This window comes from Orbicella faveolata, unplaced genomic scaffold, assembly GCF_042242905.1.
Source record: "Orbicella faveolata isolate gen_17 unplaced genomic scaffold, um_ofav_v1 contig_14, whole genome shotgun sequence".
Classification (NCBI taxonomy): Eukaryota; Metazoa; Cnidaria; class Anthozoa; order Scleractinia; family Merulinidae; genus Orbicella; species Orbicella faveolata.
The window spans coordinates 5392011-5413770 of record NW_028301541.1 but is presented as its reverse complement, the minus strand read 5'-3'; the positions used below and the strand labels follow the sequence as shown (position 1 = coordinate 5413770).

General features: G+C 40.6%; 1 protein-coding gene across 2 annotated transcripts in view; it reads left to right on the top strand.

Annotated features, from left to right (window-relative positions):
• Nucleotides 1–21760, top strand: part of LOC110068455 (cytoplasmic dynein 1 heavy chain 1-like) — a 54769-nt gene that overhangs the window by 21684 nt on the left and 11325 nt on the right. For both annotated transcript variants that reach the window (XM_089286317.1, XM_089286316.1), the window contains exons 41-81: nucleotides 238–459; nucleotides 861–1064; nucleotides 2572–2739; nucleotides 3323–3556; nucleotides 3937–4111; nucleotides 4454–4607; nucleotides 5108–5273; nucleotides 5518–5681; nucleotides 6446–6632; nucleotides 7287–7382; nucleotides 7810–7905; nucleotides 8119–8280; nucleotides 8678–8800; nucleotides 8954–9045; nucleotides 9495–9588; nucleotides 10304–10495; nucleotides 10978–11070; nucleotides 11396–11482; nucleotides 11809–11874; nucleotides 12059–12146; nucleotides 12545–12740; nucleotides 12872–12989; nucleotides 13734–13823; nucleotides 14135–14260; nucleotides 14698–14836; nucleotides 15109–15209; nucleotides 15605–15789; nucleotides 15935–16004; nucleotides 16435–16581; nucleotides 16935–17085; nucleotides 17580–17667; nucleotides 18004–18169; nucleotides 18366–18500; nucleotides 18737–18831; nucleotides 18990–19089; nucleotides 19501–19575; nucleotides 19702–19777; nucleotides 20310–20470; nucleotides 20776–20887; nucleotides 21248–21308; nucleotides 21482–21605. In XM_089286317.1, the coding sequence (XP_089142443.1) occupies nucleotides 238–459; nucleotides 861–1064; nucleotides 2572–2739; nucleotides 3323–3556; nucleotides 3937–4111; nucleotides 4454–4607; nucleotides 5108–5273; nucleotides 5518–5681; nucleotides 6446–6632; nucleotides 7287–7382; nucleotides 7810–7905; nucleotides 8119–8280; nucleotides 8678–8800; nucleotides 8954–9045; nucleotides 9495–9588; nucleotides 10304–10495; nucleotides 10978–11070; nucleotides 11396–11482; nucleotides 11809–11874; nucleotides 12059–12146; nucleotides 12545–12740; nucleotides 12872–12989; nucleotides 13734–13823; nucleotides 14135–14260; nucleotides 14698–14836; nucleotides 15109–15209; nucleotides 15605–15789; nucleotides 15935–16004; nucleotides 16435–16581; nucleotides 16935–17085; nucleotides 17580–17667; nucleotides 18004–18169; nucleotides 18366–18500; nucleotides 18737–18831; nucleotides 18990–19089; nucleotides 19501–19575; nucleotides 19702–19777; nucleotides 20310–20470; nucleotides 20776–20887; nucleotides 21248–21308; nucleotides 21482–21605 (5379 nt within the window). The remainder of the gene's footprint in view (nucleotides 1–237; nucleotides 460–860; nucleotides 1065–2571; nucleotides 2740–3322; nucleotides 3557–3936; nucleotides 4112–4453; nucleotides 4608–5107; nucleotides 5274–5517; nucleotides 5682–6445; nucleotides 6633–7286; nucleotides 7383–7809; nucleotides 7906–8118; nucleotides 8281–8677; nucleotides 8801–8953; nucleotides 9046–9494; nucleotides 9589–10303; nucleotides 10496–10977; nucleotides 11071–11395; nucleotides 11483–11808; nucleotides 11875–12058; nucleotides 12147–12544; nucleotides 12741–12871; nucleotides 12990–13733; nucleotides 13824–14134; nucleotides 14261–14697; nucleotides 14837–15108; nucleotides 15210–15604; nucleotides 15790–15934; nucleotides 16005–16434; nucleotides 16582–16934; nucleotides 17086–17579; nucleotides 17668–18003; nucleotides 18170–18365; nucleotides 18501–18736; nucleotides 18832–18989; nucleotides 19090–19500; nucleotides 19576–19701; nucleotides 19778–20309; nucleotides 20471–20775; nucleotides 20888–21247; nucleotides 21309–21481; nucleotides 21606–21760) is intronic.

The window sequence follows — 21760 nt, the reverse complement described above, 5'->3', positions numbered from 1 at the left end:
TCACAGTTTCACATCTTGAAAAGTTCACCCTAAATGTTTCAAGTTCATCATTTATAATCCATGTAAATCTTTTCCATCCTTAACCATCCTTGTTCACCTATGGTTTATTATTAATAATCTCTTTGGTGTTTTTCTATCTTAGTAGACCACTATTTTCAGGTTTCCTTCAGTTCAAAGGTAGTTTTGTCCGGGCCAAAATAACTCAAAATGTTGAGGTGTTACATTTGCTATGTTTAGGTGCGCATCATGTTTGAAGTGCAGGACCTACGTTTTGCAACTTTGGCAACTGTCAGCCGTTGTGGTATGGTGTGGTTTAGTCAGGACGTCCTGTCAACCGAGATGATCTTTGACAACAACCTGTTCATAATGAAGAGAGTGCCAGTGGAAGAGGTTGAAGAGGAGACCAGACGCATCAAACCTCAGGGACAGAATGAAGATGTTTTGTCACCTACAATGCAGGTATATATGGTAGTCAAACAATGGTTCACAGATTGATACTGACTATGCTGATTTTATCTGTGGTGCTGCTTTATGGTTTTAAAAACCCAAGTTAGTGTTTCCTTGTAGATTCAAACCTCGGGCCAATTGTAGAAGGCTTCTAACTTTGACACCTGTGGATGAAACCCCAGTGTGTGACCATTCAAATGAAAGCTATTGAGCAGTACTTTCACATGGCACTGTTTATTACGCTGTACACGGTGATTATAATTGTGAAGTCTGTGCGTGAAACCCTAGTATGTGAACATAGAGCTGTTCTATCATGAAGTGTTGGTTGTTCTGCTGTGGTAGCTCATGGACACATTTGTTGCTGTCCCTTAGATCTTGTGAACATTAAAATGTTTTTAATTAACTTTTTATAGGTTCAGTGTGACTTTGTGGATATTATCCATGAGCATTTCTCGTCAAATGGTCTGGTTGTGAAGTGCCTGGAGTTTGCCTTCAAGCAGGAGCACATCATGGATTTCACACGCATGAGGGCACTGGAATCATTGTTCTCCATGATTCACCAAGGAATCAGAAATGTCCTTCAGTACAATCAGCAACACCCTGACTTTCCAATGGAGGTACACTAATGTCTTGTGTAGTAACATGACTTCTTACCAACGTTGTATTGTTAAATCAGTGTTGACACTAAGCTTGGAAGAAGGTGGCTGCCCTTGTGCAGGACCCATCGGAAGGAGTAAGACGGGCCCATGTCAACTTCCTTTAGAGGGCCATTTATGAAAACTAGTAACATTAGGGTGTGTCAAAATATGAAATTGCAAAATGACAATGCTACAACGGTTAACCTAAATAGCATTCTGATTAGCCTAACAAGTGCTCTGTTTAGTCTAGATAGCACTCAAGTTAGCCTAAATAGGACTCTGGTTAGCTTGAATAGCACTCACATTAGTCTAAAATAACACTCATTTTGCCATTTCATGTTTGAAACACGCCTCTAACATTATAGAATACCTGCTGGAGGTCTGGGGACTACCAGTTCTTGGCAAGTCAGGAGTAAGTCCTGCAAATGGTTACTGAATAGATGTTGTATTTTATTTGCATATCACCCCAACTAAACTTGAGCATAACATAGAGGGGAAGTCTTATAGGCTCTCAGCATCTCAATCTATCCAGTAGGCAAAGGCTACTGTAATAGAGACTAGGTATCTATATACCAGTGTTAGGGCTTAACATCAACCGTCTGTACACATATTTCTGCTTAATTTAATTTTTAAAAAACATAAGGCTACTTGGTAAAGGGTTTATAGGGAAATCTTTTTATTCACGTCTATTCTCTGATTGTCTCACATGCATATATATTTATGAGTAACTAATCTGTAGCAGTGAAAAAAATGTATCTTTGTTATGAAGTAAGAAACACAAATAATTTATGAGTATTGATGGAAATAGTTCATTTTCTGTCCAGAGCATCATCTAATTTACCTGGTCTTATGAATTTAAAAACAATTTGTTAATGTTAAAACACTTAATTCAGGTCTCAAACTTGAGGGATGACTACATGTAAATAATTCTCTATGATCTTTGCAGTTAACAAAGACTTGATCAATCATACTTGAGAACATATTAATGACAACATTAGTAACATTAGGGTGTGTCAAAATATGAAATTGCAAAATGACAATGCTACAACGGTTAACCTAAATAGCATTCTGATTAGCCTAACAAGTGCTCTGTTTAGTCTAGATAGCACTCAAGTTAGCCTAAATAGGACTCTGGTTAGCTTGAATAGCACTCACATTAGTCTAAAATAACACTCATTTTGCCATTTCATGTTTGAAACACGCCTCTAACATTATAGAATACCTGCTGGAGGTCTGGGGACTACCAGTTCTTGGCAAGTCAGGAGTAAGTCCTGCAAATGGTTACTGAATAGATGTTGTATTTTATTTGCATATCACCCCAACTAAACTTGAGCATAACATAGAGGGGAAGTCTTATAGGCTCTCAGCATCTCAATCTATCCAGTAGGCAAAAGCTACTGTAATAGAGACTAGGTATCTATATACCAGTGTTAGGGCTTAACATCAACCGTCTGTACACATATTTCTGCTTATTTCCTCCTAACAGAGAGACCAGTTAGAACGTTATATCCCACGCTATCTGATCTTCTGCATCTTGTGGGCATTCTCTGGAGACTGCAAATTGAAGACACGAGAAGACCTTGGAAGCTTCATCAAGAGTATCACCACAATCCCCTTGCCATCTAGTTCAACGTCATCTATTGTGGATTATGAGGTATGTTGAGTTTGAAAGCAAAGAAAACTTAAATTGTTTATGTGCATGTTATCTAAAAAACTGTCTTTGAGTTGAATGGTGTGGAAGTCTTAAAATATGGATGGACTAAGGGTTAAAGATATATCTTGAGATCAGATCTACTTTACCTAACAAATTACATCAAAATTGAGTATAAACACTACTTGAAATGTTTGAGGGTAGGTGCCTTAAAGGTAGCAGAAGAGGAGAGTAACAATCTCTTCTACAGCCAGGAGATCACCATGGCAAACCAGACATCCAGACACCTGTCAACACAGCACTGTGAAGAAACAATGTGTGGAAGGTGTACCTAACCAAGTGGGAGGTAGGAAGGGAGGGAGGGAGGGAGGGATGGAAGGAAGGAAAGAGGAAAGAGGAAAGAGGAAGGGAAACTAAACAACCAAGCAAGCACTACACTACAAGCAAAGCACATGACATTGGCCCTGGAACTCCTTCCGGTACCTCCCATGTACATATCAGATAGACCAGACAGCTTAAATTTCATTGAGCCCAATATAAAGAGGACTTTCCTAGTGATGACCACTTACGTCTGTTTTCTCTCCAGGTTACAATCCAGGGTGAGTGGGTGCTGTGGCAGTCCAAGGTCCCACAGATTGAAGTGGAAACTCACAAAGTGGCAGCACCAGACATTGTAGTACCAACAGTAGACACTGTGCGACATGAGGCACTGTTGTACACCTGGCTGGCAGAGCACAAGCCAATGGTACTCTGTGGCCCCCCTGGCAGTGGCAAGACTATGACTCTCTTCAGTGCCTTGAGAGCTCTGCCTGATATGGAGGTGTGTGATTTGATTTGGAATATCACAGAAAGCTAACAACTAAAATGAGGAAATTTTCCTCTGATTCCATTGACGACTCCATTGCTTATGATCCAATGAAAACTAGATTGTTGTAGTCAGAGGCAGAGGTAGAAACCAACTAACCACAAGGCCCAGAATCGAGCACTGTGACTGGTTTAGTTCTCCCCTTCTGCTTCAGACTACAATACGTAGTTTTCACTGGAACATAAGTGACAGAGTCATACATGTAAGTGGAATCAGTATTCTGCTTCTGACTTCATTAGTTTGATTTTCACTAGATCATACCACTCTGCACTTCTGATTACGACTCCAATGGTGACTCCCTCCTTATTGAAAACTAGTCTTTTTGTCTCCTGTAGGTTGTTGGCTTGAACTTCTCCAGTGCTACATCTCCAGAGCTGCTCCTGAAGACATTTGACCATTACTGTGAGTACAGAAGAACTCCTAATGGACTCGTCCTGGCTCCAGTACAGCTTGGAAAGTGGATGGTGTTGTTCTGTGACGAGATCAATCTTCCGGACATGGACAGCTATGGTAAGAGAGAAGAAAAAATAATAACACTGTATTAAATTAGATTAGATTTTTCTGCCAGGCAAGTAACGTTTCATTCTCACTTGCCCAATGGGAAAGGACCTCTTCTAACTAAATCAAAAAGAGCAATTTAAGACTTGCCAAGGATTAGCAAGCCTTTTCAGCTACTTGTCTGAAGGGCAAGCCAGAATTCAAGTTATTTTTTTCAAGTCCTGTACTCATTCTTTGCTCCAGCCAGCATTATTTTAATTCCTTATTTTTTTTTTATTTTATAAGTACATGTACATCTTGAGAATTAAATAGTTACTTTGATCTTTCTTATAAAATCTTTCATTTTAACTCTAGGTACCCAGCGAGTCATTTCCTTCCTGAGGCAAATCGTTGAGCATGGTGGGTTCTACCGCACCACTGACCAGGCCTGGGTCACCATCGAGAGGATTCAGTTTGTTGGAGCTTGTAACCCTCCTACAGATCCTGGCAGGAAACCATTGTCACACAGGTTGATTTTGTATTAAACTAAACTTATCATACTGTGGCTTTGCTCCTGTTTTGAAAGTGTTCTCCATAGAAACTTGCTTAATGCGTGGGTGGAATGCACGTTTTCACACAGACACAACGCAAACAGAAACTTGGTTATCTACTCATTTTTCCAGTCATAAGCCCCTCTCTCCTTTCACCTCTTTTACTAGAAGGTACCTCTTTGCAGTGAAGTTTTAAAAATAATGGCGATACCGGTATCACTGGAAGATCTACTTCGTTGTGGAAAGTTAGAAACTACCAACCTTTCTGTCACATTTCTTAGCACAATTATAGACCTCCACAAACATCAATCTAACGAACCCCTCCTCCCATAACCCTTTTCAAAGTCATTTTACGCCAGGCCTGCACGTGTCAAGCGGAACATACTGTATGTGCTTTCTTGTTATTCAGAACTGTATTTCACAAAATTTTGATATGAAAAGCAACCCGTTTTAACTAGCCTATCTTCTCTGTTTTCAGGTTCCTACGTCATGTACCAGTCATCTATGTTGACTACCCAGGTCCCACATCTCTAACACAGATCTATGGAACATTCAATCGTGCAATGTTGAGAATTGTTCCACCACTGAGGAGCTATGCACAGCCTTTGACTGATGCCATGGTCGAGTTCTACTCAATGTCTCAGGTAGGATGAAGTATCACTCTGGATCAATTTAGTTTCCCTACCTGGTAGTTTCCTTCCCTGGTTGCATGTGATCCTGCATGGACGCAAAAATTTAAAAAAAATATTCAGATTGCTATATGAACTTCTTTTAACAATATTTCTGACAGAGTAGTGAAGGCACACTTGCATGTTTTCTCAACATCATATTAATGTGAAAGGAGAAATGTGAGATTTATGTGTTCACTTGTTTTCTTTGTGGTGGCAGGAACGTTTCACCCAAGACATGCAGCCACATTACATCTACAGTCCTCGTGAAATGACTCGATGGGTGAGAGGAATCTGTGAAGCATTGAAGCCTTTAGAGACTTTGTCAGTAGAGGGACTTGTTCGTCTCTGGGCGCATGAAGCATTGCGTCTCTTCCAGGACAGGTGAGGATTCTGGGTATTCTGTGATGTAACAGTTATGCGCACAACTGTTACATATCAAACACAAAAAGACCGTGTTTGACCACATTTCCAAGCACTGAGAAGAGAGTTTAGAATATGACACATAGCGGAGTATTTTTGACGAACTTCGAGGTGTTTGGGAACGTTGTCAAACACTGTCTTTGGTGTTTGATATAGCTTCTCAATCGGAACTAAAGCTGAAGAGAAAACGTTGAAATATGGTAGCCAAGGCCCTATCCACACTACGCCGGAGGAATTTGAAAACACAACTTACCGTTTACAGTAATCTGTCACGAGAGCGGAGCTTTCTGAAAGCGCTCGTCAAACCGGAGGAATTTAAAAACGCCGGCTTTTGGTTTTCCTGTGAACTTAAAATATTTTGAAAACAGAGCTCTTCGAAAAAGATAATCATGTGATATCCTTGACCGAGTTTTCCTCAAACATAAATCCAAATTGACCGGTGATTCATTGCTGCGTTTTTAAATTCCTCCGGCGTAGTGTGGACGGAAAACATTTGATGCGTTTTCAGAGTGAAACCTCGGTTTTCAAATTCCTCCGGCGTAGTGTGGACAAGGCCTAAGATCAGATATCCAAACACCGTCACGGTTATGATTGCCTTTGTTTAATCTTGGTGAATCATTGATTAGTTTGAGAATTCTGATTCAAACATCATGCATTGGAGCTGTGTCTTGAAAGTTGTAGCTTGACTCTGACAACTTTCATTTCTTGTTTTTGCTTTTCTCTAGGCTGGTCGAAGATGATGAGCGTAAGTGGACAGACGAGAACGTAAACAATGTTGCTTTGAAGCATTTTCCTAACATAGATCGTAATGCTGCTCTGGTGCGACCAATCCTCTTCAGTAACTGGCTGTCCAAGGATTACATGCCTGTGGAACAGGAGGAGCTCAGAGACTTTGTGAAAGCCAGACTTAAGGTATGAATGAACCAACTGGGAAAGTTATTTTGTGGAAAATTGAGAGTTGGTAAGCTCTGTCAGTATTTGGAAAAAAGATTACTGGTATCTCAGTTTCCCATGTAATAGAACGGTATTCAACTGAGTGTCGAAAGTAATCAGGTAATTACTTTGGATTTGGGTTTACTACAGTTTGAGATTGACTGAGTAGTCTAATTGGTAAGTAACTGGTTTGTTTTGGTTTTACGACACTTAATTGAAAACTGCTGTAAGAGGGTGTTACTGGGGTTTAAGTCATATCTGAGAATTGGTCAAAATTGTAACTTCCAGCTCACAAATGTTAAGCTAGCTGAGATATGGGCTGAAATTTTAACTGAGTAAACTAGTAGTTGTGAAATCACCGAAAATGTAACTGATGATTGAGAATCCAGGACGCCCATCCATGACGATGGAAGGGTAAATGAGGTTTAGATGTTTTGATGATGCAATAACGCGGTAGCGTACACTGATCACAAATCAGAGCAACGTAAGATTGTTTTCATAACTTACTAAACCTTGCAAGATTTAATAACATTTTGTCGTTGTTTCCTTAAGGACGACACAACATATAACACGTTGCTCTGAATGCTGCTGTTCTGTAACCTTTTCTAACGTTCCAATTCGCCGTTTTGACAGGTGTTTTATGAGGAAGAGTTAGATGTGCCATTGGTGTTGTTCAATGAAGTACTCGACCATGTTCTGAGAATTGACAGAATCTTTAGGCAGCCACAGGTGAGTGAGCAGTTACCTTTTTTTCTTTTTCCGCTATTCTTGTACAAATACTAAGGGCTTTTTCAAGGTCAAGATACAGAGGAAAAGTTGGAGGCAGCATGGCCGAGTAGTCAATGCGTCGGACTCTCAATCCATCGGTCTAAGGTTCGAGTTTCGATCTGACCACTACTGGATTTACTTCACGGTAGCCCCGAGTTCAAATCCTAGGCCACGCATGTAAATAACCAACTAGTTTGCCTCCGGCTAGTTGGGATATTTAACAATGTTATATTCAATTTGAATTATTTGTTTCAGTTGTTTGCTAGGCCCCACTATGCAGTTTGCGTAGAATTATTAAGAACGTGTTCTGAACTTGGGGTTGTAGAATAGATCGTAATCTAGTTGTAGTAAAATTATGTGATGGCACGGGCAAATTTCTTTGTTCTAGGGTCACTTGTTGTTAATTGGTGTGAGTGGGGCTGGTAAGACCACATTGTCAAGATTTGTGGCGTGGATGAATGGTCTAAGTGTTTTCCAAGTGAAGGTATGTTGCGTTTACACATAATTTTGACTGTTTGCAAATATCTGGCGTCTTATGAAACTCCTGCCTGTTTGGTTAACTTTTTTTTAACATAGGTTTTACGTTTTTTACTGTTACTCAAAACAAATATTTAGTTAACACTGTGTTGCAAGCCTTTTTCCATATTGTGGAGATACTGGAAGCATTGAATCTTGTGGTTAATATTCCAATTACTAGATCCATCGCAAGTATTTGGCTGCAGACTTTGATGAGGACTTACGAGCAGTCCTTAGACGTGCAGGCTGTAAGAATGAAAAGATTGTCTTCATTTTGGATGAATCCAACATTTTGGAGTCAAGTTTCTTGGAAAGAATGAACACACTGCTGGCAAATGGAGAGGTATTCTAACTATTTTTTTTTTCCGTATTCTGGCTCTTTGGATTGTTCTGACTTGATTTTTCTTGTTTCTATTTCTAAAATAGTTGCTCATTTTAGGTGCATTAATTAAAGAAGTTCAGTCACGTCCTGTTTTGAGTGATTTTGGCCACATGCAAAATTACCTTTAAATTGAAGGAAACCTGAAAATAATAGTTTATTAAGATAGAAAAGCGCTTAAGAGATAATAATAAACCATGAAGGAACACAGATGGTTTAGGATGGAAAAGATTAACACGGATTACAAACGACGAACTTGAAAAATTTAGGCTAAACTTTTTAAGATGCGCAAACCATGACGTAGTCTCTTAAATGTGTCTTCTACAACTAAAGTAGCTAATCGCATGTTTGTGGTTTTCAGGTTCCAGGATTGTTTGAAGGCGACGAGTACACCACTCTGATGACTCAGTGTAAGGAAGGTTCACAAAGAGAAGGACTTATGCTCGACAGCAGCGAGGAGCTGTACAAATGGTTCACACAGCAGGTTGGTGTGAGAACTTGTCGTTTCTTTCCGTCTCTCTCTCGAATTGTCAATTATAGAGGTACTGAAATTCTTTTTGAAAGCTGTTTTGTGTTGCCCCAAAATCGTCTCCAGTGGGTCAACATTTTGTATCACCTTTACTTTCTCTTCCCATAGGTCATGAACAACTTGCACGTTGTTTTCACTATGAATCCGTCATCAGAAGGTTTGAAGAGCCGAGCTGCTACTTCTCCAGCCTTGTTCAACAGGTAGACTTTCCAAACTTGAAACGTCCTTACAGGGTTACAAAGTAGTGCAATGTTTTATAGACCCTTTATGAAATTACAGTAGGTCTTAAAAAAGTGAGTGTAATAGTTCACTATTAACGCAAAGCTACGCGACGCAGCAAAGGAATAGAAGATGGAAAGCAGAGAGATAAGTCTTGATAATCTACTTTGCCACGAAAGACCACCACAAGCTGCTTAATTCAGTGTGGAGGTCATGGATTGTTTTGCTGCCAAGGTCAAAGATTCTTTATTTATCGCGTGTGGTTCCTATTTCATTTCTAGGGCCAACGCTTAAAGGGAAATTACTGGGTTATTTTCCTGCACTGAAAAATACTTCCGAGTTAATTTTGTCTTTTCCGAAGTCTGAAGTGTCGATCTCTAATCAGAAAATTACCCTGGATCTGTTCTAACGTTTTCTGATGTGTTTGTAGATGTGTTCTCAACTGGTTTGGAGATTGGTCCACTGGTGCGCTGTATCAAGTTGGCAAAGAGTTCACCAGCAAGATTGACTTGGAGAAATCAAATGTAAGAATAACTACAAGATGTTACTTACTATATGTCTCATTCTTTCACAAGCCCGCTTGGTCCACAAGGTGAACAAAATCCATATCAGGTTAACGTTTATAAGGCCCCGTCCACATTACACTGGGAGAATTTGAAAATAAAGGTTACACTCTGAAAATGCATTAAATGTTTTCTGTCCACACTAAATCGGAGGAATTTAAAAAAGTAGCAATAGATAGATTTATGTTTGAGGAAAACTCGGGCAGGGAAATCACGTGATTGTTGTGACGCTATCGTTTTTGAAAAGGTCCGTTTTCAAAATGTTTTCAAAACAAAAAGATGGCGTTTTCAATTTCCTCTGGTTTGGAAAGCGTTTTTGAAAAGCTCCGTTTTCGTGACGGATTAGTGTGGACGGTAGGCCTGACCGTAGAAATAAAGCTGCGTTTTCAAATTCCTCCGGCGTAGTGTGGATTAGGCTCGATTTCCGCCGCTTTCTCGAGTCCGGTCTACGTTCCTCCCCGGAAGAGTTCGGGGGAGGAGCGCGGGCTCCTTTCCCGAACAGCGGCTGGTAATCGAGCCTAAGTGTGGATGGGACCTAACTGTTTGTGCCTTCACTGTGGATACACTGTGGATTAAATACCCAAACACTCAAGATCACGTTTTTCCCTCTTCATTTATTGGAAAGTTTTTAAGAATCATTGTCGTTATCATGACCTGTTTTCTGTTGCGTCTACAGTACACTCCACCAGACTACCTTCCCAAAGTCTATGAAGACCTGCCCATGCATCCCAGCCACAGAGAAGCAGTCATCAACGCATTTGTGTATGTTCACCAAACCCTGCACCAGGCCAACTCGAGGTTAGCTAAGAGAGGAGGTCGTGTGATGGCCATCACGCCTCGTCACTATCTGGATTTCATTAACCACTACGTAAGTGATAGTGCAATCCATCTATCTGTCTAATTGTTGAGTGAGAGTTCAGGTTACCTTCAATAATCCGGTGTCAACCTTTTGTGTAGTGAGAGGTCAAGGGTAAAGTGTTTTTACGAGCCAAATGACCCATCACGTCTCTGGTTTCTTTGCAGCCTAAAGCGATTAGGAGGATTTCTACTCTCCCCTGGATGAGATGCTAGTCCATTGCGTGGTTACCCCCCAGCACTAAATTCGGTGGTACCCATTTATACACCTGGGTGGAGACAGGCATTGTGAGAGTAAAGTGTCTTGCCCAAGAACATAACACAATGTCCCCGGCCAGGGCTCGAATCCAGACTGCTCAATTCGTAGTCGAGCGCACTAACCATTATGCTACCGCGACTCCCTTTTCTGTAGTGGGGGTTATACTTTTTTTTCCTGGCCCTAGTTCACTTATGAAAGAAGTGTTACTGTGTGACTGATATCTGTGTTATGTTTAGGTGAAATTGTTTAACGAGAAGAGATCTGACCTTGAAGAGCAACAGCTTCACTTGAATGTTGGTTTGCAGAAGATCCGTGAGACTGTAGACCAGGTAAGAACTTCTTATTTATTGCGGAAGTGATCAAAATCCAATTTCCCCATACAGAATTGATACATACTAACGTAGTCAAGCAGAATGGTGATGAGAATAAAGAAAATTATCAACCAGACTTCAAAGGACTACTTCTGTTATATTGTTAAGTCATAAGACCAAACAGGTTTGAAACATAACTGAAGGACACTTCTTACAATAGCGTCAATCTCTCTTACGTTTGTAACAGAGATATTACGTTCTTTCGCATTGCGTTACTCTTTGATATATTGAATTACATCGCGTTACAGTTAGTGGCATTACATTATACTTACCTCTGTTTTAGGTTGAAGAGCTTCAAAAGAGTCTGTCACTCAAGAGTCAGGAACTGGAGGCAAAGAATGCCCTTGCCAATCAGAAACTCAAACAGATGGTGAGTTAAAACTCGAGCACGTTTTCTTAAAAGGCAGTAGGTCAATATGAACGTTTCTAGAGACAGAATAGAAGTGCACCCATTTCTTGGTTGCTTTTTTAACGTGATGTAGCTGTAAAAGTTACTTCTCTCTGTAAAGTTACCAGCAAACATACAGCATCTGGTATCTGATATTTTGATCATCGTACTGATAGCTTGATATGAAAGGAAATTCTCTCAACCAGTCCCAAAAGAAATATATATGGAGCTAATGACTGTGCTGTACAGGTCTTCCGAGTCTAAAATAATGTTTGTTGGTCTGATACAACTTGCAAATTATCTTCCAGGTTAAAGACCAGCAAGAAGCAGAGAAGAAGAAAGTTGCATCCATGGAAATTCAAGCTACGATCGAGGTTAGGACGTTGGGGCAGTTAAATCGCCAGGCTTTTAACAAAGAGAGCTAAGCAAAGAGAGCTGTTACCGAAATTGCAAGCTTTTCACGGCATGTGGTGTTGAAAAATAGGTTTGCAATGGGTATATGTGCCTATTGTGGCAGTTGTCTCTGGCCTTGATTGGTATTTGTTTGTGCTTTTTCAGAAACAAACTAAGGAGATAAAAGAGAAGCAAACCAGTGTGATGGCAGAACTTGCCAAAGTAGAACCAGCCGTGCAGGATGCAAAGATGGGTAAGTTTCCAGAGCATAGCGCTGTACCCGTACAAAACTACCAAAGCACAGTTGTGACAAATATTCCGCTGACACTGATCTTAGAGACATTGCAAGCCGGAAGTGGACGGTACCAAATGAATATACCGCTTAATAGCGTTCATTTGGATGGTTATACATGAGGATTTTGTTAACTGACTTGAGAGTAAGATCTACAACGTAATAAATCAAAGTCAAATATCGGCATCGATACAACGTCGAGATCACAGCATTAAACAGAATCTTGAACCAGGGGAAGTCGAAATGATGTACCACCAAATTCTCAAATCCAACATAAACGAATTGTGTTGAAGACAGTAAGGAGAATTTATATTGTAAGTTTGGGACTGAAATGGGTAAATGATTGTTTCCTTTCACAGCTGTTAAGTCGATCAAGAAGCAGCATCTTGTGGAGGTTCGTTCCATGGGTAACCCTCCCCCTGCAGTCAAGCTTGCCTTGGAATCCATCTGTTTGTTGCTCGGAGAGCAGGCTACAGACTGGAGGACCATTCGAGGTGTCATCATCAAGGACAACTTCATTTCCACCATTGTGAACTTCTCGACAGAGGACATTTCGTAAGTAGCGAGATCGTCCCTAAAACAGGGTAACTTAACATTCCGGTAGTAACCTCCCCTGAAAATAAGACAGTGAATAACAAAGCCCACCAAATGTGAGACAACTATAAGACCTTTTCTCTCCATTTTAGAGATGACATCCGGAAAATAATGGTCAGCAAGTACCTCAGCAACCCTGACTACAACTTTGAGAAAGTGAACCGAGCCAGTTTGGCTTGTGGTCCTCTTGTGAAATGGTCCATTGCACAGGTACATTTTAAAATGACGGAGCTTTTAACTCTAAAAAAACTCTTTATTATTATTTAACCCCCAAAAGCGGCAATAGAACTTTTAGTTTAGCTTCTATGTTTCATAGAAAGACGCCAAATTGGTGGTAATTGGAGATATACTTGATCCAAACTCAGAGAAGTAAAGTAGTTCAAAAGTAAATTGTGCGGAAGGCGCACATTAACTGAACAACATGTCAAAAGCTTAGGCCCGTCCACAATGCGCCGGAGAAATTTGGAAACGCGGCTTTATTTCTATGGTTAGGCCTACCGTCCACACTAATCCGTCACAAAAACGGAGCTTTTCGTAAACGCTCTTCAAACCGGAGGAAATTGAAAACGCTGACTGCGTTTGTGTGGACGGCAAACGTTTTGAAAACGGAACTTTTCGAAAACGATGAAGTCACGATGATCATGTGATTTCCCTGACCGAGTTTTCCTCAAATCCAAAATGACCGGTGATTGTTGTGTTTTTAAATTTCTCCGGCGTAGTGTGGACAGAAAACATTTCATGCGTTTTTTGATTGAAACCTCCATTTCTAAATTTCTCCGGCGCAGTGTGGACAGGAAACATTTGATGCGTCTCTTGATGGAGACGTCCATTTCTAAATTTCTTCGGCGTAGTGTGGACGGTGCCTTAGAGCTGTGAATTTTCCCACACGTTGCCTACACATAGGTATGGGTGCCAACATAGGAATACTAATCGATTTTATTGCTAATGTTACAGATCAGTTATGCAGACATGCTTACAAAGGTAGACCCATTGAGGAATGAACTTAAGAGCTTGGAGATCGAAGCACAGGCCAGCAGAATCAAGGTGAGAAATGGATGTTTTACAGCACAACGAGCGAACATTTTAGATCTGGAGATTTTAGCTCCGTCTTGTTAGAAGGCCCCTGTTTCCCTTGTCATTCTTATGCAAAGCCAGTCTCAGTTTTATGCTATCCAACTGTCAAAGAGAGGGTGGGGTTGTTCAGTGTCTTGTAGTTCTGTAATTGTCGTTGTCTGTAGCGAATTGAACCTTTTGAGATTACAATATCTAAAATCACTTGCTACCCGATATAAGAAGTTGTACACAGTGTGATTCATGGCATGCCTAATGACTCTGTGGTTTGTTTTCCGTTTCAGGCGGACGAAATTAGCCATGTTATCGCTGAACTTGAGAAGAGTATTGCACGCTACAAAGAGGAATATGCCGGGCTGATCAGTCAGGCCCAGGCTATCAAGGCCGACCTTGCCGCAGTTGAAGCTAAGGTGAGACTGATCATCTTTTAAGTTCTTTACTCACTGAGTTAAACTTTGTTATTCCAGAAAAGTACAGGCAGGCAAGTGGATGAAGCAGAACCTGGAAACCCCAGAAAGAAAAAACCTTTTGACTTGAATCAAGCATTTTCAAGGATTGTTAGGAGTGAATCTCTAATGCTTTAATAATCTGCGAAATTTGTAACGTTCTTCAGGACGTGAAGCGAATAACATGATTTTCTCAGCGTAATAACTTGATAAAAGAAATTTAGGTTAACAAGTGCTTTGTCCTCCCAACGAAGCTATAAATGAAGTCTCGATAATCCAGTAAGGTGCACGGATTAACATGAGGAAATAAAAAATAGTTTCTGATGAGGGGCAGACAACTGGTGTCTTACTGACCTTGGAAATCAGTTGCAACATTGACTAGGTTCTGTTGCAAATCATAGGTGAGTCGCAGCACTGCTCTGTTGCGAAGTCTGTCAGTAGAGAGGCAGAGATGGGAGACAGGCAGTAACGCCTTCCAAACACAGATGGGTACTATTGTGGGAGATGTGCTTCTGTCATCAGCCTTCCTGGCTTATGCAGGTAAGAAAACTCTAGTAGAATTTAGCAAGCGTTCTTTACCTCGTCACGAAATATTTTGTTAGGATTGCGTCACAAACCAAGCGAATACTTGTAGAGCTATTATCGAGGTAATTAAGCACTACGGCAAACAAGTGCCTTGTCAGAATCCAGTCTTCCAAAATTGACTGATCTTGCAGATTTTACGAGACATTAAAGATGATCGGCTGTTTGTTACTACGAAAATTGTAGTGGTACACACGAGTGATTGTATGAGTTGATTTGTTTCTTTTCAGGGTACTTCGATCAACAGCTTCGTCAGAATCTCTTCACCTCCTGGGCAGCTCATTTACAACAAGCAAACATTCAGTTTAGACCTGATATTGCACGAGTAGAGGTGAGGTGACACTCAGTTACATGTTGTACTTATAAGTTCATCCTTAATTGTTAATTTTTCCATGCACAAGAAAGTGATTATCAGGAACTTCAGGGAAGGCGGTTTATTTTATTTTAATTATATGTGTTTCTCCATATTCTTCTCTCATATTATCTTAACATATCTACGCGTGGCAACACTCTTGAAAACAATCGATGTCAACTAAAAACTAACTCAGCTGTACTTTGAAGGCTTACATTAGAGTTGTGAAAATGTCCCTTATGAGGGCTCTTAGTAGACAGGGGTGCTTCTTTGACCGGGGCTCTTATATGACGATCGAGGGCACTCATCGTAAGAAGGTCACTATCTTGAATCTTAGCAGTTGTTCAAGGTTTCCTGTCTTGTCTTGTACACAGTATTTGTCCACTGCTGATGAGCGACTCCAATGGCAAGCCAACTGCTTACCAGCAGATGACCTGTGCACAGAGAATGCCATTATGTTGAAGAGGTTCAATCGCTATCCTCTGATCATTGACCCGTCAGGACAAGCCACTGAGTTCTTGTTGAACGAGTACAAGGGAAGAAAGATCAACAAAACAAGGTACAAAGAGAACTCACTATGAAGCTGCTTCTTTGCTAAGTTGATAAACTACTGCACCAGTTGGTGGAAGTCTTTTCCGTTCGGTTCATCTTTGAGGTTTTACTAATTGTTCGTTTTACTAATTGCGGAATTTTTTCTTTTATAGTTTCCTTGATGACGCCTTCCGTAAGAATCTAGAGAGTGCTCTGAGGTTTGGCAACCCTCTTCTTGTTCAGGTAAATGGAATAGAAGGCTTTTAAAAAAAATCCTACTGGTATACAGGCACACTGTTATTTAACTGAAATGAGGCCTTTATTTTACTTTGAGACAGTTTCTGAACACACCAAGTAAAATGTAAACAGTGCACAAGACCAATATGGCCACTTGTGTCACACTGGTAGAGGGCAGATGATTTTGGTTCTGTTAGCTTTGATGTCAATCCTGCCAAACATCCCTTTCAATTAAAGGCAAACAAAAAATAAACAGGCCCGGAAACATTGAAAAGTCAAGTCTTTCCGAATAACCGAGTGGTCGTTTTTGGTCAATTTGCTTTTGTTCCAAGTGGAGAATCTTGCTTGTGCTGTAAGCCAAATGAATTTGATCTGGTGTTTCTCTTGTAACTCATTGACTTATTTTATTTATTATTTCGTGATTATTTGTGAACAGGATGTTGAAAGTTACGATCCAATCCTCAACCCTGTGTTAAACCGTGAGTTACGTCGCACTGGCGGTCGAGTTCTTATTACTATAGGAGACCAGGATATTGATTTGTCACCGTCATTTACCATCTTCCTCTCCACAAGGGACCCTACGGTAAGACACAAAACATCCCCTTGCTTAAACATTGGGTTACATGTACCACATGACCGCATAACTGGAAGCAAAATATTCCATGTGAAAGTAGCAGATGCTTCTTGTCTGTCACCTGCAGAATTAAACGAGCCCGCAGTTTTAGCTGCGGCCTTGCTAAGTAACGTGACATGTGGTTCTGACTTCAAAAGGACTCTTACCATTTCTTGACCGAATTACAACTGAACTGTTGTAAGCTTTTGACAAAACGCTGCCATAGAGAGCCCTTGTTTTTCTCCTCGGATTTTTAATTAAAAACTATCTTTAATCTTTATTTTGTTGTTTTGAGCTCATAATTATCTTTTTGTTCAACTCAGGTGGAGTTTGCTCCAGACCTGTGCAGTCGAGTGACGTTTGTAAACTTCACAGTGACTCGCAGCAGTCTACAGAGTCAGTGTTTGAATCAAGTGCTGAAAGCTGAGAGACCTGATGTGGATAAAAAGAGATCTGACCTTCTTAAGCTTCAAGGTATCCCCACATTTGTTCTCGCTTTTATCCATGACACTTTCGTCCAATCGTTACAATAGGCCATTTATGGCTAATTCCTCTTACTCGCATTTAAATATTTCTGCCCGAAATTTACCTCGCATCCACTTTGGATTACATTGTAATGCAAATGAGAACAAACTAACCGTAGCAAGGGCTATTCATCTCTAGCTAAAGAGATTGAGCTTAGCCTACGAGATATCAGCTTAAGTCTGAAAAAGTTCTGTTGAAGAGAAACTGCAAATATCGTAAAATTAAACATATATGTAAATCGAGTAGGGAATGCTTTTTCCATTAAATAATAATAAAAAAAACAGATGATTCGCTAAGTGTGTGATTTTCAAACTAGAAATTACTTTTTCGTCATTTAAGAATGTGACGGTAATTGAGATTTTGTATGAATTAAAAACCTCTTTGTCTCATTTTTTCTTTTGGAGTTAAAGAAAGTTAATTGTAATACTCTTTTCTTTTTCTAGGCGAATTTCATCTTCGCCTTCGCCATCTTGAGAAGTCTTTGCTACAAGCCTTGAATGATGCCAAAGGAAGAATCCTTGATGACGATAGGTCAGTTTGGAATTTTTAAAATTCTTAACCAACGTTTTTCCTGGGCTTTACAAGTGTTGTCTTGGCAGGTCCCTGTCAAAAATTCTTTTGAGCAAATCAAAGCTCAAGGGTATTTCAAAAGTTTGATATGTTGTTTCGTCTTACATTGTGACGGTTACTTTGAGGGGGCAGCGCGGTGGAGTGGTTAGGGCGCCGGACTTGAAATCGGAGGTCGCGGGTTAAGTCCGCGCTGAACACTTTATGGCTGTAGTTGTTTATCGGTGTTGCTAAGCGCATTGACCACTATAAACAACAACATTTGAACATTTTTAACGTGTGAACTTTTTTCCGCCTTAGAATCATTGCAACTCTGGAAAAGCTCAAGGAAGAAGCGGCTGAGATCACTCGTAAAGTAGAAGAGACGGATGTGGTGATGGCGGAGGTTGAAGCTGTATCAGATCAGTACGGAGCTCTGTCACACTACTGTAGCAGTATCTACTTCACTATGGAAGGACTGAACTTGGTGAGTCAGACAGCAAACCAGCGATAAAACAGGTGTTGCAAGTCTGGAGTGATCGGCTTGATTTACGTTTACATACAAGATCTTCAAATTATGATGTTCTATTGGCGCTATAGTAAATATGAGGCATGAAATAACCGTTTGTTAACTGTTTTATCCTTCACTCTAACGGAAAACTGTTATTTTTCCGTCCCTTCAGGTTCACTTCCTGTACCAGTTTTCTCTGCAGTTTTTCCTGGATATATTTCAGTGCGTGTTGTACGAGAATCCCAAACTGAAAAACATGAAAGATCCACAGCAGAGGTTGAAAGTTTTGTCAAGCGACTTGTTCCAGGTAAATAAAAGTGATATCACTAACTGTTTGGTTGCATGTCGTGCCTGTATAGCGATACGTATTTACAGTCTAAATCTTTCCTCTCTTCGACATTTTCACACAACAACTCTATGGTTTGTTACATTTTGTCACGGCTTCTCTATAGAGATTGTGTTACGTGTCACTGTGACGCGTAACGCAATTTCTACAGAGCTCACAGCACCATTGATTGGATTTGGTAACCTTCTTTTCCTCAGGTCGTTTACAACAGAGTCGCCCGTGGCATGATGCACGATGACAGAATCACGTTTGCCATGTTACTATGCCGTATTTATCTACGTGGATTGCCTGGGTGTGTAGTTGAATATTTTACGTTATAATGTCTTAATGTACTACAAAATTCTCCGCACTAAAATCTAAAGAAATATAAGAAAACCAGTGAGGAGTATTTACATTTTAGTTTTAGGACGGAAAGGTATAAATGTGTTGACAGACAATTTGTTTTTACAGAGAGACTGAATATGAGGATGAGTTTGAGATGTTTTTGCGTGGAGGAGAAACTGTGCTGTCAGGAAAGCCACCGAAAATTGACGGACTTGCACCTGAACAGGTACCGAAAAGACGTGGAATATTCACGGCGTAGAAGCGTTTTGAACTAATAAAATGACTAAAAAAGCGCGCTGGTAAAGAAAATTTACAATTTCTGTCGAAATTGCTCTGAAAAATGCTCTCTTGTAGCCGTTATCATGATTGCGCGAACTAGAGCTGGAAAACACTGGAAAGCCTAGTTGCGTTTGGTTTTGGTTTTCTGATTGGTTGAAAGAAACAGCATGTTCAAGGTGATTGGTCAGAGAACGTCGCGCAAGTTAGTTGAACCAATCACAAAGCTTGTAGGAGGCGGGAAACCGATGGAATACTTTGTGTTCTGGCATAAGCATTTAAACTAAGCCTCGCATTGAGATGTACCTGTATGAAACAAGTTCGTTCAAGTAGTGAGAGCTGTCTTTTGCTGTTTTCACAGGCCGCAGCCGTGGTTCGTTTGTCCAAGCTGCCTGCTTTTAAGGAGCTCCAAGCATACATGAAGTTCAACCGTAAGGTAAGAAGAATAACTCTTTAGTTAATCGACAAGGGTCGGATGAAAGTCCCCTAGTATCCTGTTAACTGCAGTAAATCATTACCTTCATTATTACTCAGTGATATATTTCTGTAACATTTTTTTCAGGATTTCTTTGAGTGGCTGGAGTCTGGTAAACCTGAACGCAATGTGCCGGCTTGCTGGGACTCTGAACTTTCTCTGTGTAAGGGACTTTTTTTCCAAACTGACTTTATTGGGAGCCGAACTCGGTGCTACCTTGAAACCTCTTCTTAAAGGGACCACACACACAAATATCTATTTTCTGCTTAGATTATTAGGGAATGTTACGTAATACTAACGCCGCAGTGGCCTTATTTGTGCAGTTTTGAATTGATTATCGTAAAACCAAAACCACAGTAATCACTCTAACCAATCACAAAGGGTACAGACAAGACAGTGAACCAATCAAAGCTCGAAGTAGATACATGTAGCTGACGCAAAGCGCGGGAAAACGTTTGCGAGTCAGTCATGATTGGTTTTGATTTTACTTCTGATTGGATGAAAAAGTGGCGCGAGTTTTTTTAAGTCATTCGTTTAGCGTAGCAATGCAAGCCAATTACTTTTTCGACACAAGTGAAAACCGCTCTGATAAGATACCCATACTAAACCGCTAAACTTTTAAGAGAAAATGCGTGAACTATAACCTGCATCCTGTGCAAGGATAAAAAGTTTGTTATTTTCCTTTTCCTTTGCAGCAAACCATGGCCAAGCCGTTCATCAGTTGCTGGTGATCCAAGCGTTACGTCCTGACCGAATGTTGGCCATGAGCCACAAAGTTGTGCAAACAATACTCGGCGAGAACTTCATGCACGATGCAGAGCAAGGACTGGACCTAGCATCTGTTGTTGAAAATGAGGTTTGTCGCATGCGAAAATGCTGCTTAAAAGCATTCATTTGAATGGTCATACATCAGTGTTTCATCCAAATGAAAGTACTGCTCAATACCTTTCATTTAAATGGTCACTCAAAAGAGTTTTGTCCACAAACTAAAAAGTTGGACTCGCGTTGAGTTTACAGCTTAAGGAAAGAGGCTCGCTTCGACGACTCAAGAGTTAACTAGGTTTTGAAAGTCTTGCAGTGTTGCTTAAGAATTCGTATACTTTGGCTGGTTGTTTGTTAGGGAAGATGCGGTGTTAACAGTATTGTTCTTGACTTCAACAGGTCAAGGCCTCTACGCCACTGTTGCTGTGTTCCGTGACAGGCTATGATGCAAGCGGATGGGTGGATGATCTTGCTGCAGAACAGAACAAACAGTGCACTTCCATTGCCATCGGTAAGTTCCCATCCCATTAGACTGCGAAAAGTGCCCCTTTCGCTTAATACGTCGAGCGAGACCGTAAACAAACCCGCACGAGGGCGATAAGCAACCCCAGGATTTCGTGGTTTCGAGGAGGTTTCGGAGAGGTTTATTTATGGTCACGCTCGACGGACTAAGCGAAAGAGGGACTACTCGTAGTCTATCATCCCATAAATACCCTTGTTTTTAGAGGTTTTCTCTTTTCTAAAGAAGAAAGAAAACCTGTAGCACAAGGGTACCCCATAGACGTTTGTTCTTGATTCCTTAATTAACAGAGAGTTTGTGCCGCGTTTTAAATTGATCTTGGTGTTTATTATTCGTTGTCCGATTGTTCAGGGTCTGCTGAGGGTTTCAGTCTTGCTGACAAAGCTATCAACTCTGCTACCAAGTCTGGAAGGTTGGTGTTCGTTTACTGTTCTTTAGTATTTCAAAGTACTTCTGCCGTCTGTTTTAAGCATGAATCTGAAAACCGCCCAAGCAATTTTAGTCTAAGAAACTTGAGCAATACTCGCCAAATGACCAGACATCCAACCTAACGCCTTTGCTTTTTCTTGTCCGTCTTCACTTCAGGTGGGTTCTGCTAAAGAACGTTCATCTGGCTCCTCAATGGTTGGTAACTCTGGAGAAGAAACTGCACTCCTTGAACCCACACGCCAGCTTTAGGCTGTTCATGACCATGGAGATTAATCCAAAGGTAAAGTAGCTTCTAATGACGTTGTTTGATACGCAATACTGACAAACTGTGATTACAAGACGAGCATAGCCTAAATAGCAAGCTTTCCAGAGCGAGAGCAAAAACATCGACGAAGCAGGGGGTGGTGACATTCCCTCGCTTACCTCACCGCCCCC